Here is a 15,066-nt window from a genome sequence, read left to right as displayed (position 1 = left end):
GCCAGATTTAAATTCTACCAAAAATAAATGTGAAAAACTAAAGTGTGAAAATTAAAGAAAATGCGAAGTTGAAATGTATTTGATGAAAATGTGTATGTGCAAATTAATTTTCAATTGAAACGATTAAAACTTTTGATAATTGATAGAAAATCAATTTATTAAGTATTGAAAGGTCAAACGTCAGTTGTTTTAATACACCATTAAATAAAAAAAAATACTTAAATACATAGTTTTTTTTTCAGATATTAAATTCCCAGCCTGTAATAGCTTTTAATTGTTGGATGATTTAATTTAAATACCCAAAAACTAGTGTTTTGTCTGAAAATGGGTGTCACATAAATAGACTTGGTAAGATTAGGCGTCTCAGTAATAATAATAGAAACAAACCGACAAAACAAGAATTTCTTTTATAAAATTGTATTCTATATATACATACATATGTATATAACTTTTAAGTTTATTGCAAACTTCTGCATTTGTAAAAATGATTCAATTTATGAATTATAATAGTTATGACCACTATTTTAAAATATACTTAATTCAGTTAGTCATTTTCAAACCGGTCCCATAGTCTTTCAAATGTGTCGCCTAATTTATTATAGTAGCGTTATATTTTTCGTTGTTGTTTTTTAATACAAATTTTAAAATATATATTTAAAATGGATTTAAGTTTTTAGACTTTTTCTTTCAATAATCCTTCGGCCTTAAGATTGTGGATTAGTTTAGGTAAAGTTATTGCGTGGAAGTTGTCATCCTTATAGACCGTCACATTTTCGCAATGAATCGTACTGCCATTAGGTATAAGTTCTTCCAGTTTCTGAACCAAATCTGCCTCACACTGTTCCGGCAACCCTTCAAAATTGTATAACATTATTAGGTATTTTGAAATATGCATTTTAAATATAAAACTTGTGGCAATTTCAAATCTTTACCTTTAATTTCACAATCGCAAGTGTAAATTGGAAAAGTAAACTGTGCTGGATAACGCCTAATATTCTTGACGTTGACCATTCCAATGTTTCCGTAGTCGAAGAATATGATGCTCGGGAAACCATCACCCACGATTTCCAGACAACGACCACGATACCATTTACCATCAACTTTATATTTAGCAATGCAAAGTTCACCGATACTAAATATTAGAGATGTTTTTGTAGAATGCCAATATATGTATTTTAAACCATAAAATATTGAAAAAATATTACATACCGCGGTGTATAGCATTGATCCTTTAACGACTCGCCATAAACCTGGAGATCACTTTGAAATTTTTCAATTTCGATGGCCCATTTCTTTGTACTACATGATATACAACCGGTACAAAGAAGAGAGTTGTCCATAACAACCAGTTCTATGTTGTCGCCTTCTGGTAATTGCTTCTGAGGTAAATGCTGTTATTTTTAACGGGAAGAATTTAGAATAAATAGATTTATGCACTTAGTTTAGAAAAGAAAAATATACTAACATTAACGTAATATGCTTCATCCGGATTAGTTGGCTCGGTTGGTTTGCAAAGTTTGGCTACCATTTTATTGAAATTTTGATTTGTAGTTCCATCAAATAATTCAACTTCATAAACACCCTTGTCGGATAACAAATCGTTCTTTTCGTCATACTTAACTACCAAATCAATACCATCCAAATATGAATACATAAATTTACGAATTTCTTCGGTCATATACATTTCCGGTACATCTTTTAATATTACCGGCTCCACAAAACGTTGTACTTGAATGAACTGCTCGGGTGCTTCATAAAGATCCTCCAATTTTCTTGCATCCAAATTACCATAATCCATATAAACTAATTTTATGTGTTGCTCATTGTCACTATTAAGTATCATAGCACGATTATATTGTCCCGCGAAATTAGTAATGACAATCTGTCCACAAATTGGAGTTTTCGACAATTTTTTTAGCTGCTTAGCCGTACTTTGAACATCATTAATAAATTTAAAAAAGTTTAAATTATCTTCATTAGCCTTCGATCTTATAAATACTATATTCGTTTTGCTAACGGCAGTAAGTGCAACTAAATTACCACTGCGAGGTATTTTTCTTGATTGCACCTCAGTGGGATTTTCAACAACACCGGAAGAAGATGACGTGTTCGGAGAACTTTGATTTTGTTTATCTTTTGATTCGTCGTGCACTTTTTCCTTTTGAAAACACTTGTTTTCCAAATTTTCATTGAAGCCTTTAATACTGTTTTTTATGCATAAAATATATTTAAATGTAATCAATAATATATATGTATACATATGTCTATATAGTACGTACTTCTCTTTACCGCAAATTTGGCGATGCTTTGGCCAGGCCTTACGTTGGCACTCCAAACCGCAAAAATATGTTTGACACCGTGCACATACTACATCACATGTTCGGTTACAATTTGCACATTGTCCAATATCTTTAGGTCTCTCGATTCCTCTATTATTATGATTATTTTCGTATATTTGTCGTGACCAGTCATAGCCGCCCAAAGATTGACGTGTCTTTTCTTCAATATATGTTTTAGACTGCTCAGACATCCTAAGATAAAAAATATTGATTAATTTAATGCTCGATTGGAAATTCATAAAATTACGAACTCAATGAACGCTCTGCCTGTACGATATTTGTACTTGGAAGTCTCCATATTGTTCAATTCGTTGTAGTCTTTTAGGCCTGCTCGTTCAAGCTCGTGTGCATCTTCGGTAATCAGAAAATGACGTTGTGGATCGTTACGTTGCAGAAGCGAATCTTTCGTTTCATAAGCCTTTTGATTCACAATTGGAGTGTGTCCAAAGTGCGGTCGAGGTAAATTTTTTTCAGACGATCGGTAGTTTCTAAATATAACATTTTGTTTTAAGATGTTTAATTTTTTATTTAAATAAATACCTGTGTTCAAAATCAATGACGTTCTTTTCTGTTTCTATTGACGGCAGAGTTTCTTCAATATCTGAAAGTATAGGCTCAGTTTGCTGCTTATTTTTTTGCTTGCCTACTAGTACATGAAAACCGTATTGATTCTCTACTAAAGCACGGTAAACGGACTCCATTTCGCTGGTGGATGAAGCAAACTGTATTATATACATATATAAAAATATTACAAAAACTTAAAATTTACTTACGCCACATTTGGAAAATCAATGAAGAAGTAATCATTTTTTGTACTATCACGAACATCGCTGACTCGACCATGTCGAGTACAAATATTATAAATGGCTTTCTTGGTAATTCCAGGGGGCAAATGCTTTAGTACCAAATAAGGTGTAAATTTTGAAGTCGAACTATCATTGACATTCTTGGAAATCGGAGACCTTTGCTTGTTTCCCGCTTCAGCTTGTTGGGCTGGTTGTAAAGCAGCATCTAAATAAGCTCCAGGACCACTGCTATATTTATTAAATTTAGAATTAGTGTAATCTTCGCGCATTGGGTTCCATGCACCAAGTTCCTTCGGGACAACGTTATTCAAGTTGTCGTTCGACATATTTCTGAAAGAGTGTTCCAAATCAAATAATGTGTTCTTCATATATTATATTAACTCACAGTTAGCAAGTGAATGTATTATCCTAAAATTCAGAAAAATAAAAACAAATATAAGAATGCAACTGCAGTTTCTACAAATCTCAAAACTCAAAATTGAAAGAGGGATAGTATTTATCGATTATTTAAAATGTTAAAATATCAAGATCGATCACACATATTCGTGGACTTAATAATTAAAGACCATGTAGGATACACATTTTTTTTAAGATATATTTGTTTAGATACAACAAAATTAAATTTAGAGAAAGCTTTTATAGTGGCCGCTTCCACTGTTTAAATCAAAGTGACGCCCGGAACACATAGAGCGCGACAGACGCTGTCAAATATTAAAATACACACGTTCTTAAGGACTCAGTTATTGAGGCGGCTGCACAACTATAACTATGTCCATAAGAATGTGTGTATTTTAATATTTGACAGATGTTGCTTGCAGTCTGTCGCGCTCTATGTGTTCCGGGCGTGACGCTTTTATTCATTTTCATGATTCGCCGAACCTCTGTTTCTTCGAACTGTTACGGGGCATCTCGACAGGATAAAATCTATGTCTTGCGTACTGTATTGCCGTGCCTATTGCCTGTGGAGACTCCACATTGCTTATATCTTACAATATATCGCAAACTAATTCGTATGCCATATATCGTAAGCTATAAGCTGTCACTTCAGCAGTTTGACAGCGCAGTTTTCATTTCTATGAAAATTTCGAAGATGCAACATATCCCATTTGCACATATGCCTACGGCATTTTCATTTCGGTAATATGAAAATTAGAAGAGCGAGTATTAAGACTGTTGTGTTATATTATAAAAATAAAGTACATGTTCAAAATAATATTTTTTCAAAAAATTATTATTTAGTTTAATATTGTTAATTTACAGAAAAATTATGCAAATTGGTTTGGGAATAAGCGAAATCTTAAATTTAATAAACTTATACTAGCGAAAATCAAAATATCATTGCTCATATTAAATTTATTATTTTAATTGGTACATAAAATGTATGCCACAATTATGACATAGTAGTCCAAAAATATGTATTCTTATTTTTCCCAGAAATACGTTTGTAAAAACGGATCTTTTTCTTATTGATCTTATATTTCCCAGAAATATACATTTGTAAAAAAAGGATCTTTATCCTTTGTTATTATATCATTTTTCCTAGAAATACATTTGTAAACAAAAGGATCTTTATCCTTTTTTTTATTTTCCACATAAAAGATTTAAACAGTTCAAGGGCTCAAAACATGCGCTACATCAGCTACCTACCCAAATGCTGCCTTCGCAAATGATAAAATACATTTTTCAAGAGCTCAAAGCATGCGCTACATCAGCTCGAACCTACCTATCCTACGCCTTTGCGCAAATGATTATCTTATGATAACAAATGCCCACATACAGATTTGGCAATGGCAATAGCAATAGATTTGACAGTTCGCAAGACATAGATTTTATCCTGTCGAGATGCCCCGTTAGGAACCAATGATGATAGCGGAATAAAACTTAAAAAAAATACGGTATTTGAAAAATATGTAAATGACGTATAATGAAATCTCGATTTTCACTTTATCATGCGAGAGTATAAAATGTTCGGTGACACCCGAACTTAGCCCTTCCTTACTTGTTTGTAAAATAACTTCAAGTTTGTTAGAGCTGTGAATAATTTTACATTTTACATGTTAGTGGCATCACCACTCTACTGTCGTCGTAATGTCGTTGGCAAAAATAGGAGGATATTGAAGTAAGCGAGAACGACAACTGTCGGCCTGCAGTCGTGTAGTCGTGCAGCTGTAAAAATAGCACTGCCCATAAGAACGTGTGTATTTTAATATTTGACAGATGTAGTTTGCAGTCTGTCTCTCTCTATGTGTTCAGCGCTTGAAACCATAACAAACACTATCCCGTAAACAAATGAGAGCGGAAGTACACGTAACACGATCGGACGCAAAAATAAACTTGTCGTAACATGTACCATTGCGCCGTCAAAACATTTTTAAATTGACAATTAGAGCCGAGATGAATGTGTCCGGATAATCGGATATTCGGATAATCGATGTTCGGATAATCGGGATTCTACTGTATTTCAATTCATTCTGATTTCCAATGCTATAAAAACAAATGAAGTAATTATTTCTAAATTATTAAAAAAAACATCACATAAAATGTACTTACCTACCTTCTTGTTGTACGAGCCTCCTTTACGATGGTACAAGCACGAATGACATGCGTCTTTCAATCGTTTTTTATTACCCTTTTTGGGATTTTCTTTTGGCACTATTGACAATTATGTTTTCTCCTTCGCACTCATCCAAATAAATGAAGAAATTTAAGAAACTTTTTTTCATCGCATTTAGGTAAACAAGAAATAACCCGAAAATGTGCGTTGGTGTTGGTGCATAGAGAAAAAATGTGTAGTTGTATTCAAATATTTGACAAAAGTGGGTAGCCGTGGTTGGCAGGGTATGTTTGTTGCATTTGTGTATTTTATAAGTATGATTTAGGTAAGTGCATATGTAAATATGTATGTTCGTATTTATTCTCGCTTATATCGATGTTTTCGAATTTTTGTTTTTTATGAGTTTTGCTTATTATATTTAATATTTTTTATTATTATATTTGTTTTGTTTTATATGTGGTGGCCTAGACGTAGCAATTTAGTAACAGCATAACAACCATAACTGGAGCAAGCAGCAACAGTAAGTGCACAAAATTTTTGTTTAAGAAAAACATGAGAAAATAGTGCTGAAAGGTGGTGTTGTGACAAATATCTATTGAAACAAGATTTGAAAAAGAAATGATAATATATGTACCCAAGGAGGAAATTTATATTTTAAATAATAATTACAAGAAAAAACTATTTGTACTTAATGATTAAAATTCAATATTGTAATATATGTATGTACAACTTAAAAAGCTAGATATATATTAAATAAAATATAATGTATGTAAAATATATGTATGTACAACTTAAAAAGCTAGATATATATATATTAAATAAAATATAATGTCGCATAAAAAGAAAAAGATACAATAAAATGATGGCTCAAAATCAAATGTTAAACGTTGAACGTTGTTTATCAGCAATAACACAATTACTTCAACAAAATGCTGCACAGCAGGAAACTAGTATTAGGCAGAAAATAGAGAAAGATCTAAAATACTTACAGCCATTTGAAGGTAATGCAAACAACAACAGGTAGCATTTAGGGTAGATCGGCAAAAAATTGTTTAACGTTGAATCCTCCAAATAATTGGGATAGATGCAAAATAAGATTGAAACAGCACTTTAGGCCAACAAAGGATCAGATGACTTTGACCAACGACATCGCTAACCTTAGGGTGGGAAGTATCGGTGAACTTGGTAAAAATAATAGATAATATTACCGAATATTGTGCTTTGAGTGAAACAGGCTGCATGATGAAAGAACTATTTTCAGGAATGCTTATACAAAGGGTAAAGTAACTTGCAGCAGGGACTTTCTACTATATGATACGGAATATAACGACATGGGCAGACATGACAAATACGATCCACAATTTCATAGGGCCGGACGATGGAAATTTAAATCCTATATTTTCAGCAAGAAACAGAAATCCAAACCAATTTGCTCAGAAGGCAAGAAATTTTAATAGTAACCAAAATCAAAATAATCAAAGAATAAACAATTGTAGGAGACAAAATATTCGCGATCAAAACAATGATCGTTATTATACACAAAATAATTCGGGGCGATACTCCCAAAGAAATACTAACTTTTCAGGGCAAAATAATTGTCACCAAAATAATCCACAGAGACAAACTAATTATTGGACAAAAAATTCAGGCCAATATATAAATCAATATCGTAATAATAGTAATAATTTCTTCTTCTTAATTGGCGTAGACACCGCTTACGCGATTATAGCCGAGTTAACAACAACGCGCCAGTCGTTTCTTCTTTTCGCTACGTGGCGCCAATTGGATATTCCAAGCGAAGCCAGGTCCTTCTCCACTTGGTCCTTCCAACGGAGTGGATGTCTTCCTCTTCCTCTGCTTACTCGGCGGGTACTGCGTCGAATACTTTCATAGCTGGAGTGTTTTCTTCCATTCGGACAACATAACCTAGCCAGCGTAGCCGCTGTCTTTTAATTCACTGAACTATGTCAATGTCGTCGTATATCTCGTACAGCTCATCGTTCCATCGAACGCGATATTCGCCGTGGCCAACGCGCAAAGTACCGTAAATCTTTCGCAGATCTTTTCTCTCGAAAACTCGTAACGTCGACTCATCAGTTGCAGGACGGGAATTATGAGCGACTTATAGAGTTTGGCTTTTGTTCGTCGAGAGAGGACTTTACTTTTCAATTGCCTACTCAGTCCGAAGTAGCGCCTGTTGGCAAGAGCAATCCTGCGTTGGATTTCTAGGCTGACATTGTTGGTGGTGCTTACGCTGGTTCCAAGATAGACGAAATTATCTACAACTTCAAAGTTATGACTGTCAACAGAGACGTGAGAGCCAAGTCGCGAGCGCGACGACTGTTTGTTTGATGACAGGAGATATTTCGTTTTGCCCTCGTTCACTGCTAGACCCATTTGTTTTGCTTCCTTGTCCAGTCTGGAGAAAGCAGAAGTAACGGCGCGGGTGTTGGGGCCGATGATATCAATATCATCGGCATACGCCAGCAGCTGTACACTCTTATAGAAGATGGTACCTTCTCTATTTAGTTCTGCGGCTCGAACTATTTTCTCCAGAAGCAGGTTGAAAAAGTCGCAAGATAGGGAATCGCCTTGTCTGAAACCTCGTTTAGTATCGAACGGCTCGGAGAGGTCCTTCCCGCTTCTGACGGAGCTTTTGGTGTTGCTCAACGTCAGCTTACACAGCCGTATTAGTTTTGCGGGCAGCTCTTTTCGTGCTGTCGAAAGCAGCTTTGAAATCGACGAAGAGGTGGTGTGTGTCGATTCTCCTTTCACGGGTCTTTTCCAAGATTTGGCGCATGGTGAATATCTGGTCGGATGTTGATTTTCCAGGTCTGAAGCCACACTGATAAGGTCCAATCAGTTTGTTGACGGTGGGCTTTAATCTTTCACACAATACGCTCGATAGAACCTTATATGCGATGTTGAGGAGGCTAATCCCACGGTAGTCGGCGCAGATTGTGGGGTCTCCTTTTTTATGGATTGGGCATAGCACACTTAAATTCCAATCGTTGGGCATGCTTTCGTCCGACCATATTTTACAAAGAAGCTGATGCATGCTCCCTATCAGTTCTTCGCCGCCGTGTTTGAATAGCTCGGCCGGTAGTCCGTCGGCCCCTGCCGCTTTGTTGTTCTTGAGGCGGGCAATTGTTATTCGAACTTCTTCATGGTCGGGTAATGGAACGTCTGCTCCATCTCTCATTCTCCTTCTCCTGGTGTTGTGCGTTCACTGCCATTCAGCAGGCTGGATAAGTGTTCCCTCCATAATTTAACTATGCTCTGGGCATCAGTGACTAGATCACCTTTGGGGGTTCTACAAGAGTATGCTCCGGTCTTGAAACCTTCCGATCTAAGCCGCCGCATTTTTTCGTAGAATTTTCGAGCATTACCCCTGTCGGCCAGCTTATCAAGCTCTTCGTACTCACGCATTTCGGCCTCTTTCTTCTTCTGTCTGCAAATGCGTCTCGCTTCCCTCTTCAACTCTCGGTATCTATCCCATCCCGCACGTGTAGTGGTCGATTGTAACGTTGCGAGGTAGGCAGCCTGTTTTCTCTCCGCTGCGACACGGCACTCCTCGTCGTACTACCTGTTCTTTCGCACTTTCCGAAAACCAATGGTTTCGGTTGCAGCTGTACGTAAGGAATTCGAAATGCCGTCCCACAGTTCCCTTATACCGAGTAATAACGGCCATGGTAATTCAGCAGGATAAAATATACAGAACGGCACTCGACAAACAAGACGTTCAATTGGAACAACGCCCATTGATGTTGATGCTGTGAGCAGGACAGAGGAAACGAATAACAACGAGAAATTTTTTACCAATTAGCCTCGGAAAATCAAAATAAAATATTAATTTCACTTACTTTGTTTAATAAAAAATGGTGTGCATTGGTAGACCCAGGCTCTATTATTAGTATTATGAAAAAATCAAGCTTCGAACATTATAAGTTACCGGTTTTAGAAAAAAATAAAACAATAATTAGTAACCTGAATGGTGAAATAAGAGCGTCTAACCATGTCCGCTAGAATTCAAATACCCTCACAATGGTAGGATGAGATGGTTGAAAATAGACTTTGAAAACCCGTACGATCTTCTCCTAGGAAATGATTTTATATTTAATAATTTCAATATAATCGATATTGAAAACGAAGAAATTGAGCTTTAAAAGGGTGTTAAAATTCCGTTTTATTCAAAATCTATCCAAGAGCAAGTATATGCATTGGAAGAAAGTAAAATGTAAAACATTCTATTGGATAGTTTAATATTAAATGAACGAAAGGAGGTTGAAAAAATGCTAAAGAAGTATGAAAAATTAATGTATAAAGAAGGAGATGCCCTGACAAACACAAAAACGGGGGGTCCACGAAAGAAGAACCACCACAAACCAACAAATCAATTCAAAACAAGAAAAAACGTTAACTTCGATTGCATCGAAGCTAAATACCCTTCACAGGTGCATTTCTGTTAGTAACTATGTGTTCAGTTTGTATGGAAGCTATATGCTATAGTTAACCGATCTGATCAATTTCTTTGGAGATTACATTGTTGCTTTAGAAAATAATATATACCAAATTTCGTGAATATATCTTGTCAAATGTGAAAGTTGTCCATACAAGAACTTGATTCCGATCGTTCAGTTTGTATGGCAGCTATATGCTATCGTTAACCGATCTAAACAATTTTTTCGGAGATTATATTGTTGCTTTAGAAAATAATATAAACCAAATTTCGTGAATATATCTTGTCAAATGTGAAAGCCTTTTTTTAAATATACAAGCATTTGATTCCGATCGTTCAGTTTGTATGGCAGCTATATGTTATAGTGGTCCGATATCGGCCCTTCCGACAAATGAGCAGCTTCTTGAAGAGAAAATGAGGTTGCAAAATTTCAAAACGATGTCTTAAAAACTGAGGGACTAGTTCGACTCAGCTCGACATACTGATCATTTATATATGTATATACTTTAAAGGGTCTCCGACGATTCCTTCTGGGTGTTACAAACTTCGTGACAAACTTAATATACCCTGTTCAGGGTATAAATATATAGATTACACCCGAAACATGATGAAGAACCCATAAGGCAAATTAGGGAGCTAGAAAAACAAGGTGTAATTCGGAAAAGTAGGAGTAAATATAGTTCACCTATTATCATAGTACCAAAAAAATGTGATAGCATGGGAAACAAAAAAAAATTTCGGTTAGTAATGGATTACCGTAGACTAAGTCAAATAACTGTCGATGATAAATATCCTTTGCCAAACATTGATGGAATCTTAGTCAAGTTGGGCAAGGCGCAGTACTTTAGCACTCTTGATCTAGCCAAAGAGTACCATCAAATTTTAATGGATGAAACTTATATTGAAAAGACAGCTTTTGTATCTGCGGTGGGATTATACGAATATATAAGAATGCCCTTCGGACTAAATAATGCTCCGGCTACCTTTCAGCGATTAATGAATAACATATTAAGAGAATACATAAATAAGATATGTGTCGTGTATTTGGACGACGTTTTAATCTTTTCGACGTCATTAGAGGAACATTTAAACTCCTTAGAGATAATTTTTTCAAAGTTAAGGGAGCATAATATAAAAATTCAAGTCGATAAATGTAGTTTTCTAAAGAGAGAAACAAAATTTTTGGGGCATACCTTAACAAAAGAAGGGATTAAGCCAAATCAGGACAAGATAGAAGCAATACAAAATTTGAAAATACCTAGAACGGAAAAGCAATTAAAAAGTTTCTTGGGAGCCACTGCTTATTATAGAAAGTTCATTAGGGACTACTCAAAAATTGCATATCCAATGATTATATATTTAAAAAAAGGCTACAAAATAAATTCAAGAGATCCGCAGTACATAGATAGTTTTGAAAATTTGAAGTCACTAATATCATCACATCCAATTTTAAAATTTCCTGAATATGATAAGGAATTTTCTATTACAACGGATGTAAGTGATTACGCAATAGGCGCAGTGCTTTCTCAACAAGGTCAGTCAGTGTGCTACATTAGCAGAACTTTAAATAACCATGAACATAAATATGCAACAGATATAGAATTTCTAGCCATTATGTATTCAATAACCTATGTACTTCAGGCCGTACATATATGGCACAAAATTTAAAATTATAACTGATCATAGCCCCATAGTGTTTTTAAATAATAAATATAAAGGTAGGGAGTTTTCACAACGTCATCAAAGGTGACTGTTGAAACTGCAAGAGTTCTATTATGAAATGGAATATCAGAAGGGAAAAAATAATGTAGTCGCAGATTTTTTAAGCCGGATTGAAAACTTTCCATAAATCGACGAAAGCAATGATAAAGAATTCAAATTAGAAATGTCAGATACAATACATTATACAAATTATAATAACATATAGTCCCCAAACTGAAGTTCAAATAATACATGGAAGGAAAGTAATCGAGATCAACCCTATTGACACGGAGAACATATTGCAAAATATTTTCCGAAGACATATTGACAGGGGCAAAGTGGGTATTTTTTCCGAAGTGGAGGAGGCCGGTTATCACAAAACTCATCTATTACTTATAATCATGTTTTCTTGCAATAGCAAGCTGCAATTCATAAAATGTACAAATAGAGCAACAGAAATTATACAAGAAGAAGACCTTCATAAACAAATTTCACTTTACCATAGTAATGAGTCAATGCATAGCGGAATAAACGAGACTTATAGCCTTGACAGACGGCAGCGTTAATCCGGATTAACTGCGCACTTATTCGGATCCAAATTTGTAGGTGACAGACGGCAGCTATGCGAGTTTGAAACTCTCATAAACAATGAAAATTGGTAGAAGATAAACATTACGGTTGTTAGCCGACCAATTTTTACCAAACCATTTTTAATTACAAAAACATATCAACACATTATTTTTAAAACTGCATCATAACTTAGAAGTTTTATTGATATTATATTGAGAATTTGATAAACAGCTGTCAGGGTTGCTTGTATTTAATTCACAATAGATGAAAATTGGCCATTTTTAACAATGTTGCCAACGAAAACCTCACAAACTCCCTAAAATTTTGAGAGTTATTTTTGGATTCAGCAACGGAGTTAGCTGTGGTAACTCCTGAATTAATCCCGAAAAATGCAATTAATCTGGTTTAACGTTGCCGTCTGGCAATGCTATTACAATACACTTAAGGATAAAATATACTATCCAAAATTAAGGGAACATGTACAGCTAATTATAGATAATTGCGAAAAATGCAAGCAAATTGAATATGACAGGAAACCGATAAAGCCAAAGTTTAAACTATCAGAGACACCTTCAGATAAAAATGAAACAATACATGTGGACATTTTTCATTTTAAAAAGCAGTCACAGTAATTGATAAACTGACAAAATTTGTAGCAGCATACAATATAACTGACAGAAATTGAAGAGCAATGAAGGCCATCATAATTGAGCATTTCACGAAATTTGGGAAACCAAAGACGATGATCATGGACAACGAATTCAGGGCCGAACAGTTGATTCAGTTCTTAAATACAGAAGGAGTCGAAGTACACTTAACAAAACCAAACTCCCATACAGGTAATGCAGACATTGAGAGGCTGCACTCAACCTTGTTAGAAAAACTAAGAGGAATTGAGGATCCAACCCTCTCAACAGAAATTAGGATACAGATGTACACCCAATAATGCAAGAAATAGTATAGATCCAACCATTTTAAAAAACACAATAGACCAGAAGACACAACTCATAATACACAATAGAAATAGGTACAGAGAGGACTACGAAGAACTGAGATCGACGGGACCGATAAAAAATTATAAAAGAGTACGACACAAAGACGAACGATATTTCCGAATCACCCCCTTGCAAAACATTCATTTAGCAAACATAAAAAGATCACTTAAATTAGATAAAGTAGGTATGGAAAATGAAGATGATTGGTTTAGCACAATAGTACATACATAATGGCGATGTATTGGAAAGTGTTAATTCACGAGTCAACACATTTTCAGATGATGTGGATAACAATGTTTCTGATGACTGCCATGAAATTGGCTACAGCATTCCTACAAGTGTCACCAATAGTTGTAGTAGAGATCGTTGACGAAGTAAATACAAGACTACATATTATACATCCGAAAGAGCTAGCAAGTTTGGTGGAGGAAATGGAAGAAAACATAAGACAAGCAGACCTAACCAATAAGGCACTTCTTTTTAACGAAATTAACGTAATTAAATCAAAAAATAGATCGATTACTCCCAAGGAAGTGGGAAGAAAGAAGAGAGGTTTAATTAATTTAGGAGGGACAATGTATAAGTGGTTGTTCGGGGTAATGGACGAGGAGGACAGACAGGATATTTATTTATTTATTTATTTATTTATAATAATTCATATAACAAAAAGAGTTTTATTATATAAATACATAAACGCAGCACTGGCTACGAGGCCTTCAGCCGTCTTGTAATTATAACTAGGTGAAAAATTCTATTTGCTAAGCATTAGTAAAGATGTAAGTTGCTTAAATATATTTTAACAAATCGTTGGTTTTTAAGAATCTATATACAATCATCACGTTTTTTTCAGAAGGTAGGACTTAGTAGTTATATGAGATCAATGTTGCCAGAGTTGTGGGCTGTTGGGTGAAGCATCGGACAGAGTGTGAGTAAGTGTTTGATAGAAGCGGTGTCATCGCAAAGGGGGCAAATGGATGGGCTTTTACCCGATAGTAAGTGGGCGTGTGTTATGATAGTGTGTCCAATCCTTAATCGAGTATATACGATTTCTGGCTGGGTTTATGACCGCGTAGTGATGTTTAAATGTTTTCCATTCGCTTGCGTTTTTTGATGCCTTTTGTGCTTAATAAGGTTAAGAATGTCTTGCTTGGATGAGACGTAGTATGTTAAGGCAGGAGTCTTGGCTACATTTTTCGCAGCGAGGTCTGCAAAGTGGTTGCCTGTTACACCAGCATGGCCAGGGATCCACATTACTTGGATTTTCTGAGGGGCACCAATGACCGCGTCCCTGATAACTTCTATTATGGGATTGCGATTGGAAGGAGACGTTATTGCAGACATACACGATTTGCTGTCTGTACAGATGAGGAACTTTCCTTTAGTCTTTTTTGCGTAATTAACTGCATGAAGGATAGCAGATCCTTCAGCGGTAAATACAGAGCTCGTTGAGGGAAGAAGCCAATTGCAAATAATTTCTCCTGTGGCAGTGACAACTGCTAACGCAGTGGAATCGATGGACTTGGAGCCATCCGTAAACAATAACTTCCAGCCATTATTTGTGTAATTAGATTCCAGTTCAGCAAAGGTTTGTTGAAAGACTTCGTTTGGTGTGTTTTGCTTGGACAAAAACATAAGCTTATTC

General features: G+C 35.3%; 1 protein-coding gene across 2 annotated transcripts; it reads right to left on the bottom strand.

Annotated features, from left to right (window-relative positions):
* Nucleotides 1–415: 415 nt before the first annotated feature.
* LOC120775203 (protein vreteno-like) lies at nt 416–3,771 on the bottom strand. Of its 2 annotated transcripts, XM_040105266.1 has the most exons (9): nt 3,531–3,771; nt 3,113–3,475; nt 2,880–3,044; nt 2,591–2,827; nt 2,280–2,531; nt 1,466–2,204; nt 1,210–1,391; nt 933–1,132; nt 416–852 (listed from the first exon to the last, which is right to left on the bottom strand). In XM_040105266.1, exons 2-9 carry the CDS (start codon nt 3,469–3,471, stop codon nt 674–676), a joined length of 2,313 nt encoding a protein of 770 aa, XP_039961200.1. In that variant the 5' UTR covers nt 3,472–3,475; nt 3,531–3,771; the 3' UTR covers nt 416–673. The 2 variants fall into 2 exon arrangements, with proteins under 2 accessions (XP_039961200.1, XP_039961201.1); XM_040105267.1 differs by lacking the exon at nt 3,531–3,771 and having other exon boundaries at nt 2,880–3,061; nt 3,113–3,194.
* Between the last annotated feature and the right edge of the window lie 11,295 nt (nt 3,772–15,066).

Source organism: Bactrocera tryoni, chromosome 4 (genome assembly GCF_016617805.1).
Source record: "Bactrocera tryoni isolate S06 chromosome 4, CSIRO_BtryS06_freeze2, whole genome shotgun sequence".
Classification (NCBI taxonomy): domain Eukaryota; kingdom Metazoa; phylum Arthropoda; class Insecta; order Diptera; family Tephritidae; genus Bactrocera; species Bactrocera tryoni.
Note: the sequence above shows the minus strand (reverse complement) of the source record. Positions and strands in the feature narration are given on the sequence as shown.